The following is a 24,182-nucleotide window of genomic DNA, read 5'->3' on the forward strand; positions in this document are numbered from 1 at the left end:
GCCTTTTCTATTTTCTGTACTGCAAGCCAGCCCCTATCTCCCTGCATGTGAAAACCTTGTGGCACCAGGAACACATGCGCACACACACACACACACACACACACACACACACACACACATACACACGTCCCCGCGGCATTGCCAAGCTCCTCGTGAAACCCAGTGGAAAATTGGAAGGTCTGTGCAGGTCTTCAGAGCATCTGTTTCATTTAAAGTCCTCCACAACCCGAGTGGTTACTGAATTAAACATCGAAACAAACAACGATCAATGGCCTAATAATATTATGCTCTGAAATGTGCCCTTTAATAACGACGGTGAAGCTCTTTGAGGGGGGAATGAGTCTGCGTGTGCACTAAATGGTGATCTGTGTTAATTCCTTCACAGCTGCTAGTCTTGAAAAATGGTTCTGGGTGTTCCTTACTGATGCAGCGTCCTGTTTTTTGTGGATCAGAAACTTCTCCTAGGAAGTTGCCTGAGATCTGCCCCCTTTCCTCTTGGTCTTGCTGGGAAAGGCTGCTTCAGATCCACTCGGTGTCTCTTTCCTTGCTGTTGCCTGGTGGGTTGAAATAGAAACGGGACAGTGAGACCTCCAGTCCTAGTGACCCGAGGCCCGACTACCTAGGTCGCAGGCAGAAGAAAAAGCAAGCGCGGAGAACAGGAATATGCTTGGTGTCTGGGCACCGTCACCTCCCACAGCTTTCTGAAGAAAGTTAGAGACATGGAAACTGTCTCCTGGGATCTGGTGTTCCTAAAGAAGACACCAAAGAGAGCAGATGTAAAAAGAGATGCAAGTTCTAAGGACTTGTGGAAATTAACCAGTTACCTTTAAAATGAGGCGATAGGCATGCTTATCCAGGGAAAGCCGTCAGATCAATGCCCAAAGCATTGAAGTGTCTCTGCTTAAATAGACAGAATTCTCTTTAACCATCACCACCCTCACGGGGAAGAATGAGGAAAGAGTGCATTTTGGCTTTAGGGGCTAGGATTATCAGACCCTACAGAAGTTAATCATTTGTGCCAGCTCCTGTGACTTACTTGGTCTGCTCCTTGTTTGCCTGCCAAGGCCTCCCTCTCTTTTCCCTCAGACTTGAGATTCACACTGACCACACATGTTTTCTAAGACCGTTGACATGATTTCAGTTGATTTGGGGGAAAGATATATATATATTTAAAATATCTAAACATATACAAATGGGCCCAATAGTATGATGAATCCCTGTAATCGGGTGGACTTCTAATGACACTTTCCCCTAATGGTTGATGTCTTAGAGTGCAGTGCTGTTAAGTCTTGTTTGAAGAAGCAAAAGGATGAGAAAGCGAGTAGGTTGTTTGGGGGTTAAAAATGATGTTGCCAGTGAGAGGAAGCAGGTAGAACTTACCACTTCCGTGGACTCCCGTCTCCTCCACCGGGACCTGCCAACTTGTGTAGGCAAAACCAGTGTCTACAAAGGAGAGTGCAGCCTGAGGCAGGTGAGGTGCACACCTGGTCATCGGAAATAAAATTACAAGACAAGATGCAGCTGTGCTCTTCACGACCTGTGGTGATCCTAGAAAAAATGGTGCAGTCAGGAAAGAAAACAGGCAAATCATTTCAAACAGAATAAAAAAAAAAAAAAAGGAGTGGACCAGAAAGTTAAAGAACAGTGGCCTCAAACAAATTGCTTATAAGTTTTTAGGACATTGTGTGGCCACCACCAGGGGCTAGCACGGGCTGCCCAAGAATAATCTATATGCAACTGACAACCCTTGTTTCCCTGCAAGGAGGCATTTGACCCGTGGATTGGCAGAGTGCTGCGGACATCATTTATTTTCATTTTAGTGAAGCGGTTAACAGTCTCCCCCATACTTTATCGCATTGAATACGTTGACCTATAAGCGAGGCGATCATTCTCTTAGCTAGAACCACCTCCCAAAGGTTGATGCAAGAGACTGTAGGAAGGCTCTGTCCATGGTCCTGCCTCATTGAACCCATTTTTTTTTTCCCCCAGTGACTCAGCTAAAGACTTGGAAGGCCTGTTAGTCAGAATTGTAAATGGCAAACTAAGACCAGAATGAAAGAATTGTGATTCCGCTTCTGGAGAGGAAAGGTTTACTATGTGAGCAGTTACTTTGTCTTCGATACCCACTTGTGTATCACAGAGACACCGTCATGGGAACATATGCATGTATGTATATGTAGGTATGTGGTTCTCACTTTCCATTTGACTTGGAGGAAGTTTGTGGTGATAAGATGGTCTCTCCTTGCTGTAGAGAAAGATACAGAGCTGCTGACAGAAAGAGCTGTAATTTATTGAGTATCTGTTATGTGCCAAACAATGGAGCAGGTGTGTAGAGTTACAGCAGACCTGAGACTAGTATCCTTAGAAAGACCTGTGTGTGCCAGGTTGGACTTTGGCTGCTGCCCGGGAACTTGGGTTTGGGGAAGGTTCCCACCATCCCCAGATCAGATATGATTAGCTCACTGTGCCTAAACTGTCAATCCGAATAACGTGGTTCATGCTGAACACCTACTTTCTTTCCAAGAGACCAGAATCTTGTTACATGCTAAGCAGTGGGTGCCTGTGGGACCAGCCCCTTAAGAAAATCCTGGGCACTGAGACTCTAATGAGCTTTCCTGGTGGACGACATTTCACACATGTTGTCACAACTCGTTGCTGGGGAAATGAAGCGCTGTCTGTGTCCTCCTCTGGGAGGGGACTCTTGGAAGCCTGTGTCTGGTTACCTCTGGACTTCTCCCATGTGCTTTTTCCCTTTGCTGATTTTGCTTTTCATATTTTGCCACAATAAATCTTACCTGGGAGCATAATTACATGCTGAGTCTTGTGTGGCCTCCAAGTGAACCATGGAGGCTGGGTGATCTTGGAGACCCCCCCGCCCCGGTCCATAGGCATTTGGAGACTCATGAGATCCTATACTTCTCATGGCCATTTTACCCTGGTGATTCATAATTCCCAGATCCAGGACTTGAACCCAAGCCTAACTCCAAAGGCCCTCGTATTCCGTGGAGTCACATTATTGCTGGTTTTTGACACTCACTGTTCATGCAGGCCTCCACCCGTGAGTGGACAGCCTTGCTGTCCTCAGATTTCCAGAGTCCCCAGTCTCATCTCAGCATCTTCTGGAAGGAGAAGAAAACATGAGCAGATCCGTCGAGAGCAGGAGGGCGGGGAGTGGTCCTTGTTTTTCGGGGCCCAGGGAATACATGCCCATTAGTTTCATCCCAGCGAATCCTCTCTGCCTCTCCTTCTTGTTATTGGCCCCCGTATGACCGGGTGGTTGAATTTTCTGGCAGAGAAGGTGTAGATGTGCAAACTAACCCTGGTCTTGTGTCAGCTGTGGCTTTGCCCCACCCATTGGTCACCAGTCAGTCTCCCCTTTCTTGTCCTGTCAGGTGTAAAAGAGGACAAACTCATGGAACACACAACAGCAAGAGTGCACCTTCGTGTAAATTCGGGGCTTTGGGTGGAAATGCTGCATCAGTGTAGGTTCATCATGGTAACTAGTGGGCCACCCTGAGGGGCTATGCAGGCAGGGACAGAGGAGCAGGGGACATATGGGAATCTGTATATTGTGTGCTCAATTTTGCTGTGAACCTAAAGCTATTCTAAAGAATTAAAGTCTGTTATTTATTTTTTTTTATATAAAGGACATGCTTTCGCTCTTCGAGTGTGGTTTACGGTATAGATTAGGGCAGCCAGAGATGGCTGCTCTCTTAAAAGGGTGGCTCCTTTCTAACGTTCCCCCACTGCTCCCTCCATTAAATGCATCAAAATGTCTTTGAGAGAGAAGAGAATTTCCCATCTCTTTTGCCAACTGGCGTATAATGGGCTCGCCTCTTCCCAGGCCTGAGAAAGTACAGAATACCCAGCTCTGTTTTTAAACTCTATCCTTGACCTAGAAAGCCCTGAGGCTGAGCAAGCCAGAGGTTGATCGTAAAATTACCCTTTGCTGGGCCTCCTGTTCCTCGTGGCCCCACTTTCCTGCTGGAGCAGCAACAAGACCCTGGAAGCGGGTGGAGGAGGCGAAGAAGGAAGAGAGACTCCCCCCTGCAGCCCTGGGGAGAGTACAGGAATGGGAAGAGGGGGCCTCAGCGGATCTGCCTCGGCACCCCAAACTCAAACCCAGTGAACTTCCCGAGGCACTGGAAGGTGCGATATGTGTTAACAAATGTCATTTCTATTTCCTGTGTCTGAGCCTGTCCCCCAACACACACACACACACACACACACACACACACACACACACACACACACACACCCACACACACACCCACACACACACCCACACACACACACACACACACACACACCCACACACACACACACACACCCACACACACACACCCACACACACACACACACACACACACCCACACACACACACACACTCTTAGTATTCCTTTGACATCTCACTCGTTTTAGCCCACCCTCCCAGGGGTGAGGGATCTGTTGCATTCTGTGGCCCCCACTGCATCAAAACCACCCACCTTCAGAAGACTGAGGTGAGGGAACAGCCAGATAAAAGGAAAGGCAAGAAGAAAACTGTGTTAAAAGCATGAGCTCTGGGACCCCACAGGCCTGGGGCTTGAACTGAGCTCTGCTGATTTTCAGCTCTGCACTTCCAAGCATGTTACTTAACCTTGCTGAACCTTGGTTTTCTCATCAGTGAAAAGGCAGCAAATAACAGTTTCTACCTTGGAGAGTGGGGGGATGATTCAGCTAAAGAGCACCTGGCCCCGAGTGACCCCCACTTGTCTTGCTATAGTTGATGTTGTTAGGAATAAGCTCACCTTCTCAGGGCCATGCTTCTTTTAATATCACTCTACTGACCTTGTCTGCACCTCGATTCTGTTACCTCTCCTCATTCCAAGAAGTCTTCTGTCACCTCTTCCTGAGACCACCAAGGCTAGACGCACCAGTGTCCCAATATCTCTTTAAAGCATTGTCTTCTTATCTGCAAAGAGAGATACCTCTCCTCTTAGAATAAGTGCCCTGATTCTCAGTGTGCACTTTCCAGAGAGTTCTCCCTGCCCCTGACACCTGAGCTTACCCTAAAATAGATACCCCTACACCTTGAAGGAAATGGCCAAGGTCCCTGTTCGTGTTTGTCCCTTCTGAGAGCCTACCACTGCAGGTGTCTGTGATTTAGAGAAGAACCAGACCCAAAGAATGTTCGTCTGCTTTGTTGTTGGTGGTGGGGGGTTTTGTTTTATTTTGCTTAATTACGACTATTGCTATATATAGCATTTATTTTTAACGATAAAGATTAGAGCTTGTCGGTAAGAAAGATGCCCAAGAGAGGGCAGGTGAATTTCTCAAGATCACTGATCCTAGACAGGGATCGTGTCTGGACTGAGAGGACAGCCTCCAGAGAGCATGCAAATCCCAGGCTGAGCGGTGCACTGTCACCGTAGAGCTAAATGACCTTCGGGAGTCACTTGAGCTCCTACCCCTCATCTGTAAAAAGGGATAATAGGTTCATTTAGGGGAACATGAGAACATGCATATAAAGTTCTTAGCCCCGTGCCTGGCAGGCAGCGAGCAGTCAGGACGTGCTAAGCTGTCATTATGATGCATTCTAAAATTCTATCGGAGTCTGTGCTTAAAGCCACTCTTTGGGAATACACCAGAGAGCCTGGTGTCAGTCAGCCCGCCTCCGGGAACTCACGCACTGCATTCGGTCCAGAAGCAAGGGTCACGTTGGGCCCTTAACAGAAGCACGTCCACCTCCCTTTGCCACTTGGGTGGCCCCTTCTGTTGAGTTATGCTTGGCCACTAAGGCTTCAGTCGCCTACTCCAGGGTCATCTAGAAGCCTACAGGTGTGTGTACATAAATCTTTGTGATTATCAAATTTATCTAGAAAGTTCCCTGTGGGGCTTCCCGAGTCCAGCCATCACGCTGGCCTCTTTGGGATCTTGTCTGAGGCAATGGCTGGCACCAGGCGCTCAGGCATGTGATGGGATGACAGCGCCCTCTGAGTGAGCCTGGGAGAGTCATGGTGCACGTCATTGCCAGAGGCTGCCAGCTGTCTCCTCCGGAAGCTCCAGTGAGGAAAACACAGCTGGACACACCTGTTCTGGAAAAACATTTTTACTCTCCAGAAGTGGAGAATAAAAATGTGATCCGGAGGAGAACCAGGCCCCAAGAAATGTCAGGGTAACCGAGCAGTGGAAGCACTCACAAGCCAATGGCGATCGGACTGAAAACAACAGCTGGTCCTTCCAGAGCCTGTTGGAAACACCAGAGGTGCTTTTCTCATCCACTCCCCCCCCCCCCCCGAGCCCTTTGCAGTAGGTGCAGTTAATATTTCCATTGCCCAGATGAGAAGCGGGATGCTCAGAGAGGTTCAGTAACTTGCCGAAGGACACAGGACGAGAAAAGGACAGCGGGGAGATTTGATGCCGGGTATGCCTGACTCGGCTCCTGCCCAAACGAGGCCCAGCAGCAGCGGGGTGCAGAGCTGGCGTTTTCAAACTTCATTTTCTTAGAGTAACTCTTTGGCACGAAAAAGAAAAACTTTCACAGCACCCTAACTTGGAAATCAAATCAGAGTGGAGCTGCTGTGGCCAAAGAGGGGCTAGGGCCCAGAGCCCTCCTAACACCCTCCCACTCTTCCCCTTGGGGTTCATGGACAATCTCTGTGACCCTTGGGCTCTGCAGGACACAGACCAGAAGCCTCAGGAGTGTGGACTGCAGAGCTTCGGTTTTCCCTTTGTGAAAGGAAAGCTCGATAGGGCCTAGCCAGAGCTGGGAAGATGGATGAGCGGAGGCACGTGGAGCCTCTAGTCTCCCCAGCTGTGGTGATTATTGGCCTTACTGATATCCAGAGCAGGCTGTAGCGGTTGGTAGCCTCAATATATCTATGTGTACATCCACATCTATCTATATATCTATATCTAAGCACATCCTAATTCCTGGGCATTACTTTATGTGGCAAAAGATGTGATAAAGTTTAAGACCTCGAGAAGAGTTTATCTTGAAGTGGTGCAGCCACAAGCCAAGCAACACCTGAGGCCACCAGAACCTCGGAGAGGTTAGGCCCATAGTCTCCCCAGAGCCCAGAGGGAGCACGACTTTGCCAGTTCCTTAATTTTAGACCTGTGGTCTCCAGGACTGCGGGAGGATAAATCCACGTTAAGTCACCCAGTACTTTGTTTTAGCAGCGAGTAGACTGATGCAGGGTCCTAGCCCCAGTGTGGCCGCAGCCCCAGCCTTCGTGCCACATCCGGGACTTGCTTCACACAAAGAGGAAGGCATAGGGCACAAGCTGAAATCCTTGGAGTAATGCATCGAAGAAAACACCCGCCTTGCTCCTGCTCCCTGGCAAGCCGGCTCTGGCAGGAGTCCTCTCTGCTCTTGGAGACCCTGCAGAGGGCAGAAGCTCGGTCGCTGCTCAGGTTTCCACTTTCCTCCCGAACCTCAGCTCCAGCGATCACGACGGCGAGTCAGTTATTTGTAACACCCAGATTGTCATTTCTGATGACGGGTCCACATTTATCTGTTGAGTCTAATGATCGTGCGGACAGGAGCCTTATTTGTGCTGTCACATTCCCCTTTATCACCATCCACATCCAGGCCTGTGGGGGACTCTTCAGATGAACAGAAATGCCTCCTAGAAGCTGTGCCTGCCACATGTCCTCTCCCCTCGCTCTGCTTCAATATCAGTCCTTTCCAGGGAAGGAGAGCTGGGCTGAGCTGCTGTAGGTCTACACAGCCACAAAGCAACCAGGAGGCTTGCGAGGGCCCGCGTCCAGCATGGTCCTGCCATGTTCCTCAGCTGCAAAGATGTCCCTCCCGGGCCGACTGCATAGCCGCCGAGCCGTAGAGACTTCTCCACGACAGCCATCTGGCACTGATTTTTCAGCTACACCTCCCGAGAATGTGCCAGAGGCACAATGGAAAAAAGCAATAACTGTTTTTTTGGCCACCACACCTGCTGAGAGGGTACCACGTGCTCCTTCTGCACCCACCGGTATAATTTGGAGAAAGCTTTGCCAAAAGGAATCCCTAGTCTAGTTAAAATAACACGTTAGCTTATGAGGAGGAGAAAAAAGAAGATATGTGGTCAGGAGGAAGAAGAAACCAAGATTTAGAATCAGAGGAACCAAATTCGGGGCCCAGCCTTGCTGGCTTTCTGGTTGTATGACTTGGGCAAATGACTAACCTCTGGCTTTAGTCTCTCATTTAAGAAGTGGGAGGTCAACAGTGGCTTATCAGGCTGCTGCAAGATTAAGCCATGGATGTGGTTGAGCACAGAGTGCTCTGCCCCTGCCCGTGCGCACAAGACGGGAGGCCCAAGGATGGAATGGATCACTTTGTCCCTCCTCGGCTTTGAGTTTTGAGTCCTGAGGTCAGGGCCAGGCAGCCCAGCAGAGACACTGTTCCACTAAAGGGCCACTCTTGGAGGCCTGCTGCCTTCTGGCCACTTACTGATGCCCCAGATCAACAGAGACCTCCAGCCAGACTCCTGTCACACACTGTCCCACCTCAGCTTGTCTCCCATTGAATTTCAAAAGATGATGACGGGCTCCTCTTATCTCTAAAAGAGAGTGCTACGGCTGTCGCCTCTTTCTAAAGGAACTAAATGCATACATCACAAGGAAAAGAAGAATGCTCGTGCCATCCCAAAGGATTGAGTGCTTGCAGACGCCGAGGCTTGATCTGACCGTCACTGACCTGTGTGCCGGGGACTGGATTTGCTTGGGCAGCGCTGCAGGGGGGCTGCCAGCTGGCACTTGGAAGGGGTAGCGGGCGCAAGGAGAAAGGGAGAAGGAATCTATGCAAAAGCTCATGAAATGAGCCTCTGGATTCCGGTCTCTCAGAGCAGGATGCTAGAGTGGCTGAGACTGGGCTGGGCTCCGCCCCATGGCTCAAAAGGACAAAGGGTTCCTTGGCATGGGAGCCTACTCGGCTCCAGGAGGAGAATCGGGAAGGATGGGGACAGGGTGTTGCTTCTCTACCCTCAGGGAGGACGTACATTCACAGGTGTGGCAGGGGAATCAGAGGCATTGTGAATTGTGAGTTCATCAGTATTCTCCTTCCAGGGTATTCTCACCATCGCTTGTTCTCAACGTGTCTAACGGCAGCGATGTTGTTATAAACCTGCAAATGACACGGATGAACTTCCTCCAAGTCCTTTCATACTGGACTCCAAGCACCACATGTTAGGTGGTCCTTGATGGATCTCAGGGAGATGGGAAGGACTAGGGGAGGGTCTCACATTTTGATGACCATGAAAATCACCTGGGGTTTGTTTGGCATGCTGATTCCTGGACTCTAATGGAGCAGGCTGGGTGGTACACTGCAGTTCACATTTTAACCAGCTGGCTGGGAGTTTTGGATGTAGCCTCCTATGGGTTATCCTTGAGACACATCTCACCAGAGCAACCCTTCTGAAACCTTGATGTGCATAGGATCCCCCCCCCCCCCAGAAACCTTGTTAAAATGCAGATTCTGATTCAGAGATCTGGGGTGGGACCCGAAATTTTGCAGTTTTCGACATATTCCCAATCGATGCCAATGCCACCAGCCCCCACCCTACGCTTTGAGCTGCAAGAAACTGCTCCCTCCTCCTTGTGCCATTAGGATGGACCAGCTCTAGCAGGGGCTTTGTTGTAGGCGGATGAGTCAAACCATAAAATGTCTGCTGGCCTAATATCTTAGATTATATTCTATCCTTTCATTTGTAATTAACGTTAACTATTTGTCTTAATTGCCAGTCAGGTAGGCAATTTTTATACAGCAAGCACTTTAAAGAAATAAATGTCTAGGTCCAATTTGGTACTTTTTCACTAATACTTAGCCCACAACATTTTCTGTCCCTAAACTTTAATGCACATTTGCCGGAACAGCCAGATTCTGATTAGTGTTAATGCACAGCGAAGGGAATTGAAGCCAGCTTGGCAACAAAGACCCCTCTGAATGAACGAACGCCTTGTGTAGTTGGCAGCTCTATATTTTTTTAAAGCAAGAGTCTCTTCTAGAACTATTTCCTTCCAATCAAAAATGAAGAGTTGAATTCATCAGTTAACACTCCATAGCAACTAGAAGGCTTTTGCTGCTTCCTCTAACCATTATTTCTCAAGACACAGCCAGGCGTACCCCCATTAGCTGCAGCATGAGAGGGAACACTAGAAGGAACTTGACTTTCCCGTTGGGAGAGGATGGCCAGGAGAAGAGGGAGTGGAGTCCAGCCAGCAGAACAGGGATGCACAAGGTATGGACGGAGCATGGGCATCAGATGCCCGTGAGCAAAGGGAGACAGGTTCCAGTGCAACATGGCCCATGTGTCCTGACAGCGGCTTATATTAGAATTCCCAGCAGATAGTCAGTTATCAAGGGAGAATTTTGTGGTCATAAAGAGGGGCCAGCCTCTCAGTTAGAATCTGGCCCAGGGCCTTGAATGGACAGAACCCTGGGCCAGAGGGCAGCCTTTGCTGATCTGAAGAGGGCCATCTTTAATCCCCAGCGAGCTGTGACCAACACAAGTCCACCTGGTCCTTATCCTTGCATGACAGCCTTGTCCCTCACCAGGGCCTGACCTGTCTATTCCTTGCTCCTCACCAGGGCCTGTGGCCTGTCTCTAGCAACCTGTGTCTCCTTGCTTGTCCAATGCAGACATCAGGTCCAGGCTGCCTTAAAGCGGCCTCCTGTATACCTCCAGCCCCTGGCCAGTCCCGGACTTCCTCCCTGCTGGAGAAAACCACAGCTGCCTGCTGACCGGGCCCTCAACAAATTACTGTCGTCTCCTTTACCAGGGCATTCCTGCAGCTCAGTGGGCCTATCATTCAGCAACTGTGAGCAGGGTAGAAGAGCTAGGGCTCCCCAGGGGGCCCAGGCAGCTGCCTCCGCTGCAGACAATAGCCAGGTACACTGCGACTGTGTGTGTGTGTGTGTGTGTGTGTGTGTGTGTGTGTGTGTGTCCGTGCATGTGAAGCCTATAGCTATGCAATGGTTTGCACATGTTATATCTCATTTGATCTTGAGGTAGAGCAAATATTATTAGCCCCACTTCATAGATGAGGAAACTGAATCCTAGTGAAGATAAGCAGGTCCCTTTATCAAACACTGTGTTCGGGGCTCGAAGCATAAAATATAGCCCAGAACTTCATGGAGCTCAGTTCTTCTGTGCTCAAGGCTAGCCAGGTAATAATAATAAGTCACTCTTTCCAAAATATTTATGGAGTTCCCATTATGTGTCAGACACTGAGTGTGGGAGGGAGAAGACAGACTTGCTAATAGTGTTTGCTGAGCGTTTGCTCTGTGCTGACCACCGTATGAACCGTCACACAGGTATGATCTTCATCCACGACCCAAGAGCTGAGGTTGGCATCCTCACTTGACCCGTGAGGAAACTGAGGCTCCTATGGGTTGGGTGGCTTCCAAGAGCACCCACAAGAGTTGTAGAGCAGCACACACCCTCAGGCCATCTCGCTCCTGCCATGAGTGTCTCACTGTGAGCTGGACTGCCTCCCAGCCTGTATGTTCTGACTCCAAGTCCAGGGCTCTCTCTGCCACTCGGTGTTGCCCCCTCAGAAACCCACATTGCTCCGAAGAGCAGGGGCTTCTGCCAATTTCACCCTGTCAGATCTGCAGGGCTACCCGCCCCAGCTTGGTTCCCTGAGTTAGCCCTGCCTGCACTCCACCTCTACCTGTGCCCCCCATCCACTTCACTCCCTGTGCAGTTTGTCTTCCCCACCCCGCCGCCTTCTGCAGCTCACCATTCCTCCTCCATTGCCCCGACTTCACCTTCTGAGGCAGCCCATCTGCACGTCCTAATGACCGTGGAATATGGCCATGTCTAAGCCATTCGGTTGCTCTTCCAACTTCTCCCCCAAGCCCTTACTCCCCCATTTTCCTCTCAGGTAAGAACCTCACCCCTCATACACCTATGAGAAGATCAAGTCCTCTGGGCATCCTGTTCTAGTTGTTCTCCTCCTTTCCAGACCTAACCCATAAGCTGTACCTGACGCCCTGTTCCTGCACCTCCTCCTCATCTTCCTCAGGTACCCAGGAGTCTACTGCCCCTCCTAGGTCTTTTTCTCTTGCCCCCACATGGGCATAGATCTCAGAACCTGGTGACACCCTCGCTTAGCACCTTGTGCCCTGGCCATGTTCTGGTCTCTGAGCCCTTTCTGTCCTCAGTGGGCCACCTGCACAGCCTCTCCAAGCACTCCCCTGTGCCCTCAGTCTAAATCCCCTCTCAAGGTGAACAGTCTCCCTGAAGGTCATCGGTGGCTTCCAAATTGTCAAATTCATCAGCTTTTCCAATCCTTGGCTTTTTGGACCCCTCAAAAGTGCTCAGCACTGCTGCTACCCCTCTCATTTTGACTCTTGCTTCCTTGACTTCTGCGCCATCTTGGCTCTCCTCTCTTGGAAGTCATTTACTTGCAAAGAACAGAAACCTACTTATATTGGCTCAGGAGGACAAGGGGAACCTCGTGGAATCAAATTTCCATTATTGTCCACTAATGTTTCCGTTCTCCCCCTTGGCCAATCCTCCACACAGACAACCTCCAGATAATCCTCTCCAAGATGGTACTTGGATATAATGATACCTCCTGGTCAGAGTCTTCCAATGGCTCCCTACTTCCAACCAATAAAATCTAAAGCCTCGCTCTCCGTGCCACAATTCTACAATCTTAGCTGCATGTACTTTTCTGATTTGCCTTACATTATTTTCCACTATTATCTAATACACATCTCTGTGTTGTCCAGCAAGCCTACTCCATTCCCTAAACACCTTTTTTTGTTCTCTGATCTGCTTCTTAGCTCACACCATGTCTTTTGTAAATGCCTACCCATACGCCTCTTATGAAAAGCCTATATAGCTCTCAAGTTCTAGGTCTAATGCACCTTCATTATAAAGACTTTACCCCAGCAAAATTGACTTCTCTCTCCTCTGAACGCTTGGGATTGGGGCCACTGCTTATTTGCTGTACCAAGCTGAGACTCTGAGCAGAGAGTCACATCATATGGGCATGTACCTGTCACAGTACCTCGCAATGTGCCCAGCCTAGAAATAGGATCCCACCAGGGTGACACAAAGTCAATGGCTGACTTAGGTTTTTCACTCTTCAGTGAATCCATGGGCTACTTGCTGCACCATCCTGGCCCCCATATTGGTCCAGTTCTTCAACTAAAAGGAGAATGGAGACCAGCAGCTGTTTAGATGGCAGCTTATAGGATGAGGGAAAGAAAACTTGAGAGTAGTGTTTTGCAACCTAGCAGTTAGCAATTTGCCTTCATCCACAGCAAGTAGTTCCATTTGCTGGTCTCGCAGCCGCTAACTCAGTGCCTGCAGCCCAGCCCTGCCGCTTGGAGCGCAGCCGTGGGTTTCCAGAACCCAGTGAGTCAGACGTTGGCTCCATGTTCATTGTTTACCTCTTCCTGGGACTTCTGGAGGGGTGTCAAGGGACCTTGAGATGTGCTGAAGGACACAGGGTTGAGGGGGGGAGCCAGGGAAGGGCTGCCTCCCGTCAGCAGACCATGGGAAGCGCGTCTCCGAATGGACAGACCAGATGAGTCACTGTCATCTGGAGACACATCCCTCATCCTTCCAGACACTTCTTTTCCTTATGATACTCGACTCCTACTTGTCAACCGTAGGCTCCCAGCTCCTGGCTCTGGGACAGACATGTGACCCAAACAGGGCCAATCAGAGCTCTTCCCTGAAGCTTGTCACATTGGAACGGAGGCAAGGAAGCATCTCCCACCCAGCCGGGAGCGAACGCTGACATACAAGCCTGGAAGTGCTGCCACTTATCAAGCCTCGTGAAGAAGGACAGGGTGAGAGGACAAAAGACAGGAGAGGAAGAGGGAGGGAAAATGAAGTCCTGGCCACTTCCTGGTCGAGAACCCCCATTCCAGGCACCCCCGAGGCCTCGCTGCCTCCTTCCTCTTCCTGCAGCGTGGACATCCCAGCCAGGAAGTCCCTCAGCTAGTTCAGGGGGTGTGCGTCCCTGGCAGCCCAAGGACCCTGGTTAACACAGCCTCCATCTGTTCCCCGAATCCCGCTTCTGACAGTTGATGGAACTCTGGCTTCCCCGGCTGCCTCTCCCTGGAAACGAGCTTTGAGGGATGGCGTCTGCACCGCCGCCATCATCAACAGTAACATCCACAGCAACAGGCATCGCTGGGCACCTGCTCTCCCGCCACTGCGGGGACAGCGCTGCCTCCGATGGCCTCTGCCTTCTGGGTGCTTCTGTGCTCATCAAAATATAAGAAATTCCAAGGGCACGGAGCACATGCTGAGCACAGAGCTTTTTTAGAACGAGGCATAAATCAATCAGTCTGCGTGGAGTTTTCACAGAACGCAGACACTCATCACTACAGATTATCCTGACCTTTCGGTACCAAGCGTCCCTTTCTTGAAAAACCACTCGCCCCTCAGGACAAAAGGTTTTTTTCTCTACCATTTTAAAGTTCCTTTCTTCAACAGAGCACTCTGTGGGGTCTTCTCCTCCCTGATCACCTCCTAAATGGAGATGAAATCTGGCTGTTGTGGGCTTTTGAGATGCCCTTTTAACTTTATCCAACTTCCTCCCCTGTGGGGTCTCCTCGCGGTTCTCATTCCACTCAGCATCCCCCTTTACCAGAGCCCCCTGCCCTCTGAAGTGGATGCCTGGCTTCTGGATAGATCTTACTCTAGGATACAATCTGAGAATCTCCTGAATGAAGACCTTTTCATATGTTTTCTGGTCCTATTGAATTTCTGTGGCTTTTGAAGAATTACATATGTAAAAAAAAAAGGAAAAAAAGAACATTATACACATTTCCAAAGAAATAAGCAGTGCTGAAAGGTGTGCATTCAAAATGAGAAACATTTAGATATGGCTAGAAAGGAAAAAAAAAGAAAAGAGAAAGGGAAGTAGAAAGGCAGGGAGATCTGGCATCCCTGGGTTTCTTATTACCCTCCCACCTCAGGTAGAATATCTGCCCAGACACTCAGATATTCTGGGATCCAACTTCCACGCCAACTGGATCTGGGCCTCTGTTGGACAGACATGCCGACTGTGAATTCAGATGGCCGCCCTGGAGAATTTCGCTGATTTGTGAATAATCTTTTTTCCTACTTTCCAGGGATAAATTCTTCTCTTCAGGTCTGAGATGATAGGTTATCATTATCTGCCTTCTTTTCCAAAAACTTAGTGGCTTAAAGAATGATTCATTATTCCTCACAATGCTGTGGATGGGGAATTTGGTCAGGACCCAAAGTAGTTCATGACATGAGCCAGTGTCACTCACTCGGAGGCCTTCTGGTGTCAGGTGGGCTGGGTGGGGCTGAAAGATCCAAGAGGTCTTTGCTCATAAATCTGGTGCTTTGGTGCTTTTCCATGGGTTTAGCCTGGCCTTCCTCTGTGCATAGTGGACTCAAGGTGATCAGATTCCCCACATGGTGACTGATAACCCCAGAACTGGCCCAACATCACTTCCTCCGTGTTCTGCCAATCAAGGCAAGCCACAAAGCCAGCAGATGACAAAGGAAGAGAAATAGGCTCCACCTCTCCAGGGGGGGAGCAACGTGCACACAGGGAAGAAAGGAAATGAGGATGGCCACTTTTAGAGGCCACCTGCCACATGCCTTTTACCACTTACTTAACTCAGTTGAAGGGTCTTGCTCCTGCTTATTTCTTAGCCTGAGAAATGGCCATCTGGTCCTCAAAGAGGCCATCGACAGAACTCCATGGTCATCTTGAGCAACTCTTCTTCACCTCTTTTTCCCCAAACGTTGTCTCTTGCCCCCTGCTCTCCATCCCAAGCCCCAACCTCTCCCTTGCAGTCAGCCTTCACTCTTCCTGAAACACTTGTTTTAGGAAACAGATCATTTTCCAGCACTGACCCCAAATTAATTTTTATTAACCATATTCTAATTTTTTTGGTTGGACCATTTAAAACTTATAAGGCTGACAATCCTTTCGGCCAGGGTTGGCAATCTTTGTCATACAGAGCCGGATGGTAAATGTTTTCAGCTGTTAGGCCCGACAGTCCCCGTTCAACTCTGTTATTTAGCAAAAGCAGCTACAGATGATTCGTCAGTGAGCATGTCCATGTTCCAATAAAACTTTATTCACAAAAACAGGCAACAGGCCATAGTTCTCTGATCCCTGGTTTTGACCAAGGGGTAAGTTTGCCTTTCCATTTAGTTTATCTAATCACTAGATGTTTGACTTTCAGAAAGTTACTTTTCTTTGATACTGACTTTTTCATCTATAAAATGAGGGTATTGAAGTGAGCACAAATAAAATATCCCCTAGATGTGAAAATTCAACATGTCTTTAAAAATCTTTAGAGGAAATACCCAAAGTAGTAAACCAGATGAGATTGTTTCTCTGTGACAACACCTGGGTCCTGCGATATGCCATAACTTTGGGTCTTTCGGGGTCTGCCCACCTGTCTCTGGGGGTCTACAGAGCCCTTCCCCATGCAGGTCTGTCTCTCTGTGGGTCTGTTTCTTTCTCTGTGTATGTGTTTATGAGCTCACTGCCCCTCATTTCCAACTTCTGTATGCTGTGTATCTGTGTCTTGCATTCTCTGGATCTACACACATCCGTCTCTTCTCTCTGCCCTGCCTCTCTCCCCTGACAGATATATATGTTTTCATTATTTTCCTTTTTTAATGAAAAAGATTATGTGTTCATAATTTTCACAATCAATATCATATCATATATCTTCAAACCTTTTTTTAAAAAAAGTTTTCCATTTATGTAAAATGAGACATCATGGTAAATTGTTTAGCTTAATAAATGGTAGGTCCTAGGTACTCGGTGATTGCATCCTTCTGACTTCTGCCTAAGTGACTTTTTTCACACGGGTCAACGATTCTCAGCAGAATAAACACTGACCCTCTGCATCTGTCTACAGCGCGTGGCTCTCCTGTCTCACCCTTACCCAGAACCAGCTCTGCACATACTCTTTGTGTTGCCCTGTTGGTACATATGTTTTGGGAATTAGCAAAATTGAAGGGTTAAGGACCCAAAACAGGAGACCAGTGTCACAGTGCCCCTTTTGTTCAGCCGCCCAGAGACCCTCTCATACCTTCCCCAGGCTCCTTCCCTCTTGAAGCCTATGGTTTACTGGGAAAAACAGGCAATAAATAAGTGAACAAATAATTATAGGAAACTGGATGCAGGGACTGGAATACCAGAGAAGGGCAAGATCTCTCTGAGGAGTTGCCTTTTAAGATGAGACCTAGGAGATGAGAGGGAGCCAGCACGGGAACGAGCTAGGCATAGAGAGCCATCCTGCTGGAACGCCAGGGCGGAAAGGAGGCCCTGGGGCTTGGGGAGGCCGCCAAGGGGCAGCAGGCAGGGCCAGGCTCCCAGGAGCAGGGCAAGGTTTCACACCAACACAATGGAACCCACCAGATGGTCCCAGGCAGGAGGATGGCATGATGTGACTTATGTGTTTAAAAGATGGCTCTGGCTACAGTGTGGGGGGAAACTAGAAACAGGGGGAAGGGGCTCCCCAGGGAGTAGGGGAGGAAAGAAGAGAATGAATTTGAGTTCTTGGGGGATTTAGAAACAACCAGATGAGCTGATAATGTGAAGCTGTGGAGGAGGCATGGGGGATACCTGGCTTTAGACGTCTGCCTTTAGCACCTGGGTGCCCCATGAGGGGAAGGAGAGATGGAGCAATCAATAGTTCCATTTTGGACATGTTCCATCAGAGACGGCCGTGGGACAGGCAAGGGGAGATGTCAGGTGGACAGGTGGATATATGAGTCTGAGCTCGGGCTGGACATCTGGGCTGGAGATATAAATTTAGGGGTTGTCAGTCATGGGAAGGGATATTATCAGCTAGTGAGAGGGGAGAGAGAGAAGAGGAGGAGGCCCAGGACCAGGTCTGGGGATCCCAACGTTAAGAGGCTGGGGAGATGAGGAACCTGCAATGGAGGAAAGGAGAGGACGCCAGAGGAGGTGAAAACCAGAAGAGGTGGCACCTGAATCCCAGAGAGGAGAGGCGTTGCGAGGGGGAGGTGGGACCCGGGCAGAGGGGGCAGCCGCGGTCCCAGGCACTGCTGAGAGACCGAAGGCAAGAGGACCCAACGGGCCTCCCTAGCCGTGGCCCCATGAGAGCCGGCCACGACAGGAGAAGGAGCAGAAGTTGAGGGTGGAAGGTGGACGGGGGTGGGCAGTGGCAGGTGGAGGTGGAGAGAGCAGTGAAGACAATTCTTTGGGGAAGTTTGGTTGTAAAGGGGAGTAAAGGAGTCTCCCGTGGAGGCTGAACCCCAGGGCAGGACAGAAGCACAAGTGTTTGAAAACAATCTCTGGAGAGCCGAGGAGGTGCCTCGGGTCTGTTGTGGCTTTTCTTTTTTTTTTTAATGATGATGAGCAGGTATAGTTGTGTAACTCTTCACAGTTTACCAAGTGTTGTCACACACAGCTCGCGCTTAATCCTCACAGCCATCCTGTGAGGTAAGCAGCAGCCTGGAGATACAGATGCGCGGAAGCTCAGGATTGAGTGACAAGGTCAGAGCTAGGAGCTGGCAGGGGCAGGGCCCTTCCCAGGCTGCTGTTGGCCTGACCCCAGCTGGCTCGTCCTTGGCTATTAGAGGCCATAGCTGCTTATCAAGAGCATGGGACCTTGTCCCACTTCCTGGCCCATTTAACTGTGCTTCAAAGCCCCCTGGATTTCTCCAGTGCCCAACAATCTCCGGCAGGTAACAGAGAGAGGACATGTGTGACCCCAGGTAGCTCACATCCAGCTCCTCAGGGTGGAGACTGGTGCCACAGAGTGACTGTGGGCAAGTCACCTCACCTCTGTGCCTCAGTCCCCACGTCCTGGGATCGCCACCAGGATGAAGCGAGAGTGTGATTCTGAAGTGCTGAGCACGGAGCTGGGCACGTGGGGACCTCTGTGCTAAGGCCCCCAGAATGACGCTGATCCACTCACTCACTCCCTGCTCATGCTCACATCCAATGTTTGTGGAGCACCTTCTCCCGCAGCACGTGGCGCCAGGTTCAGCACAGGGAGGGCGCAGTCACCCCGCCCGCTGCCCACCTCAAGAAGCATGTGTTTAATGAGCGAAGGACGCGGAATACAAACACCTCTGCCCTCACAGGGAAAAGCAAGGTGCAGAATCCTGTGGCTCTTCAGCGGAGAGGTCACAGCCAGCCAGGGCAGCCGGGACAGGCATGGTGGGGGGCCAGGAGGGTGGGAGGATTCCCCGCAGCAGGGGCAGCTTCAGCTGAGCAAAGACACAGGCGCTGCTGGAAAGGGCAGAGCGTCTGCAGGGCAGGGCGAGGAAGCAGACCGAGTGTCAGCTCCCTGGGGAAAGAGGGAGGGAACGGGCTGGTTTCCCTGGGAGAGGATCCTGAGAGGCTCTGGGCAGCAGGCCAGCCGGCCAGCCAAGGGCAGCCCGGTGGAGGGAAGGTCTGGCAACCCCAGCACTGCCCCCTGGACGTACGTAGTGCTTGTTAAGAACCCCACTCAGGAGCCGTTGGGTGGGCTCCATGTCTGGGAGTCCTAGGGGTACAGGTGGGGGGAAGAGGGCCAGAGCACCAGACTGCCCAGGTCACTGTGGAGGCCTAGGGACACCTCATTGTGCAGACCCAACGTAGATCACAGAATAATAAAATGCATCAACATAGAGACGCTGTGGCCGGAACAGAATGGAAGGCCCAGAGGCACACCCCCACCGCTGCACATGCCCATCCACTTTGTGAAAGGAGAGCCCAACTCTCTCACTTCACGAAGGAGGAGCCCAGCCCTTAGAGAGGGAACGGACCAGCCCAAAGTCTGCAGCCTCACCTGCGGCAGAGAGCCAGGATCCTTAAGAAGCCAAGGAGATCAAAGATGAGAAAGTGCTTTGTAAACTGTAAAGTGCTGTCGAAATGTGGGATTATCCTCACCTCTGCCATTTGCACGAAGTCCTCAGGTCATTTCTCAGAGTGGCTTCTTTGGGGGAAGCTGGCGGGAAAGAGCAGGCCTAGGATTAGGGATGTTGTTGGCATCACGGACCTCGGGGGGGAGAACATGGGATTTGGAGACGTCCTGGGAGGCCCGGTGTGCCACTTGGAGTCTGTGACCCTGGGACGGCCTTCTGCCTGTCTTTCTTTCTCTCCGGGGTTGTGTGGGGCTCAAGCAGGACAAGCGTGTAAGCTTTGAGGAAGGCCCGAGCGCTCTTGAGTGCAGGCACCTTCCCGATGCAGTAGCCATGGAGGAGCAGAGGCCCCAAGGCCTGCAGGGCCAGTGTTTAGCACTCCGAAGGCACTTCCTGTCCCCGGGGGCTGGAGCCAGCTGCTGACCGTGCTGGAACCCAAGCATCTGTCTCCCTGCCTCGACAGACTCCAAAGGTGGCGTGCGCCCTTGACGTGCAGCCCTCAGACGCACTTTGTCAAGGTACCTAAGGCGCGACCTTCCATCACCAGGCGCTGACTCGGCCCCCCAGGAGCCCCGTCTCTCCCTTCACACACTGTGGGTGCCAGAAGGCGCCCAGCCAGCCGCTCAGTACCCCCAAACTCTGCAGGCTTCTGCATCATGGTGACAAGAGAGAGGGCCAGTCTGGATCTATTTCAGGAAGAGAGAAGTGATTTCCCCCAAAGACCTGGGGGATGCTGTCTGCCCTCCCCAGGGTTCTCAGCCTGCGGCTGGACCTATCTCGGGAGGGGCTGGTCTTCCAGGAGGTGGGAGGGAGTTCTGCTGCTGGGCCTTCACCCTCTCCAATGTCAAGGCCAGGGGAAGAAATCCACCACGGACATGTCCACCCTAGACCCCAGACACAGGCTCTGAGGCTCCACTCATTCACCCCACAAATATTTATTGAGCACCTATTGTGTGCCCGGTATTTGAGAACAAAAGGAACAGAGTTCTGTCCTCACGGAGCTGACGTTCCAGCAAAGAGCCAGAGAGGGAAGAGATGAGCAAGCAGAGGAGAGGAGGTGGCAGCAACGGAGGGGAAGAGATCAGGGCAGGGAAAAAGAGCCCAGGGCCGTGGTGGTGGTGGACTTTGAGACTGTGGTCAGGGAAGGCCTCACTGAGAAGAAGCAGTTGAGCAAGGACCCGGAGGTGGTGATGGAGGGAGCCAGCTGGGTGGATATCTGGAGGAACAGCATCCCAGACAGAGGGAACAGCACTACAAAGCCCCTGAGGCAAGACAGGCCAGTTTCATCCTTTGTCTTGAGTCCCTTAGGAAAAGAGATGGGACAGGTCTGCTGGTAACCTGAGAGGTGCTCGTGTTCTCCCGTGGGAGATGTGGAGTTCACATGACTATTTAAATGGTGGGACTTTCGTCAGGAGAGAGTTATTCCATCCTCAGAGTCACAGCCTTCTGTTCCTCCAGGGCTCATTCATGCCAGGTCTCTTGGAAGAGCAGAAAGGGCCTGGGCTCAAGTTTCAGCACCTGTGTTACTTTGGGAAAGGCACTCAACCTCTCTGAGCTTCAGTTTCCCTGATGAACCTCATCAGTTGCCTGGGTTAATAATACAACCCCCACCCCACGGCCACTCTCTTTTGACTGTTGTTAGATTTAAACTAATGAGGTCATTCATGGGAACTAGGCCTTTTCCATTGAAATGGTCTAGGTAAATGCAAGGGAATTTTTGTTTTCTTCAGTCGAACTTCTGGTAACAGGGTTGTCACTGCCCACTCCCCTCCTTCACCCCACTCCTCATACTGTGACCTACCTGGGTCCAGTTGACTCTCGACTGGGTCCTAGCTGATCCTAGGACACTCGACCCTCAAGGCCGGGCTCCCTGGAACCCCCTGGGGCTGAGTTGCTTCCCGGGCCACCCAGCAGCTCTTCCCCAATGTCCCCTCCCACCCTCCTCCAGGTACAATGGCCCCAACCTGGTTCTGAAGTATGACCGGGCCCAGAAGCGGCTGGTGAACATCGCCATAGATGAGCGCAGCTCACCCTACTATGCGCTGCGGGACCGCCAGGGGAACGCCATTGGGGTCACAGCCTGCGACATCGACGGGGATGGCCGCGAGGAGATCTACTTCCTCAACACCAATAATGCCTTCTCAGGTGAGCATGGGCCTCCCCTCGACACCGATGGCAGGGGGGGCCCTGGGACCCTGGCCCACTCTCAGGCGACCGTAACTGGCTCTAGGCACAGTGCCCACTGCCTCTGGGACCTCCTGCGTCCAGCAGAGACCCCCAGTTGACCTCGTCTTCTCTCTAATGAAGTTTGGATCATTGTCTCCTGGACCCTGGACTGAGGTGGGGTGGCGTGAACAGGCTGTGTGTCCCCGTCACCTCCCCATCTGAGCAGCCCCCCTCCACCTCTACTCCTCCCACTGTCCCCATGGCGACTCCCATGGGTGGCTTCTGCAGCCAGAACATGGTCCCTGGAGTCGCCCTTTATGCCTCCTCTGGGGCCTTTCTCTGCTGCTTTTAAGTCCCCCCAGGCCCCCCCCCAGCTTTTAGCTCATGCATCTTCCAGAGATCCTTGCCCCTCACCCCCTGGGTGCCAGACGGAGGTGCTGGGTGACGGGGTGCGGGGGATACAACTTTGAGGAAGGCAGACCGTGAGTCCGTGGATCTTTTGCCAAAGCTTCTCAAACTGCAGTGTGCGTCGGAGTCACCCCGAGGCCTGGTGGGCTCTGGCTCTGCAGGCCGGGGGCACCTAGAGCCTGCGTTGCTGACACTCCCGGGCCTTAACGGTGCTGCTGGTCCAGGGACCACACTCTGAGTAGCGAGGATCTGCACTGAGGAGCGCAGGAGGGAAGTCAATGCCCAGGAGGCTGAACAACAGGCCAATGAACGCCGGTGCTTAAGGAGCACCCACTGGGTGCCAGGCCCCCATCTGCACACTTGACTGTTCTTACGTGAGCCCCACAACAGCTCAGCCAGGAACGTGCCAGTCGTCCTACTAGAGAGTTGAGGAAAGGGGTGACCCACCTTGCCCCCAGCTTTACAGCCTGCAAGTCCTAGGATTCAAACCAGAGTCTGACTCCAGAGTCTCACCTTCAGACGAGACTATGGCTCCCCTCAATCCTCTGTCCTCTGGGGCCAGGAGCAAGCCTTACCTGCAGTGGGTGCTCTGTGCTTCTCAGATTGGGGGCTGTGTTTTGGGGACTGAGGATCGAGGTAGACCCCGTCCCCAACTCTAGCATTTTCTCAGGTCTGCCCCTGTCCTACTAGAATGCAGTCCACTCCTGTGGGGCCATACCATCTGTGGGGAAGCCCTGGCCATGGCGTCCCCCCGGGAGAGGCAGATTGGATGTACTCTGGGCTCCTCCAGATGGCAGCAAGCACTTGGGTTGGCTCTGCTTGGGACCTTATGGTTCCGATCTGTGCAAGCACCGTCCCAGGCCCCCCACAACCTCCTGGAGGCTCTCCCTGCCTGGCGGTGGGCCCCCCCTTCGTGTCCCCCACTCCTGTTCTTCCCCTGAGCCACAATGCTGCCCCTGCTGACTGCCAAGCCCAAGCCAGGATCCAGCCCCTGGTGGGCCGATGTGGAGCTCCGGGTTGCATGAATGGGAGGGGAAGAGGTTGGGGCCCGTGCCAGGGGCAGGGCGGGCGGAGCTGGCTGGCGGGCAGCCAGACTTGTGCAGCCCAGAAACAATGAGCCACAGCCCCGAGTGGTGTTTTATGGGTTTTCATCTCATATTGCCACCAAGTGATGCCTGAGAGACGGTAATTATCCCTACACAAATATCAGGGCATGATTACCCAGCTGGATTTACTGCCCCCTCTCCAACCAAGCCAAGATTGGATTAGGACACAATTAATTGATGGGCTGATCAAGTCTTTAATGTGGGGCAAGGTCAGGAAGGGAGCAGCACCAAGAGGCATCTATGGAAGGGGCAGGTCCCCAGGAAGGTTCTGGAAGGCCTGGAAGGAGGAACAGGGACCACCGTGGAAGACTGTCGTAGGTGGCCTCGGCAGGCAGGAGGACAGAGGAAGGGACAGACTCACCCCTACTCAGCCAACACAGAGCCCAGGGAGTCTGTGTCGCAGTGACCCCTCCCACTCTTAGAGGTCTCCACTGTGAATTCCAGAGCAGGGTTCCCCAGCCCGGCTGCCAGTTTCCTGGGAGCTTTCGATGAACCCTGCTGAGCTGCACCCCAGGCAGCCCACCCCCAAGGCTGGAGATGGACCCAGTTATCAGGTTATAGTGTCCCCAGCCAGTTCCCACTTGTGGCCTAAGACGAGGGCCACGGCCTCCGACTCGGTCATTTTCCTGCTCAGCCCAGCAAGGGCCCCATCCACCCATGAACGTCTTCACTTCGT

General features: G+C 51.6%; 1 protein-coding gene across 8 annotated transcripts in view; it reads left to right on the top strand.

Moving 5' to 3' along the window:
• Crtac1 (cartilage acidic protein 1) overlaps nt 1–24,182 on the top strand; it is a 155,349-nt gene that overhangs the window by 61,732 nt on the left and 69,435 nt on the right. For all 8 annotated transcript variants that reach the window (XM_078030302.1, XM_021733197.3, XM_021733199.3 and 5 more), the window contains one exon: nt 21,775–21,971. In XM_078030302.1, the coding sequence (XP_077886428.1) occupies nt 21,775–21,971 (197 nt within the window). The remainder of the gene's footprint in view (nt 1–21,774; nt 21,972–24,182) is intronic.

Source organism: Ictidomys tridecemlineatus, chromosome 1 (assembly GCF_052094955.1).
Source record: "Ictidomys tridecemlineatus isolate mIctTri1 chromosome 1, mIctTri1.hap1, whole genome shotgun sequence".
NCBI lineage: Eukaryota > Metazoa > Chordata > Mammalia > Rodentia > Sciuridae > Ictidomys > Ictidomys tridecemlineatus.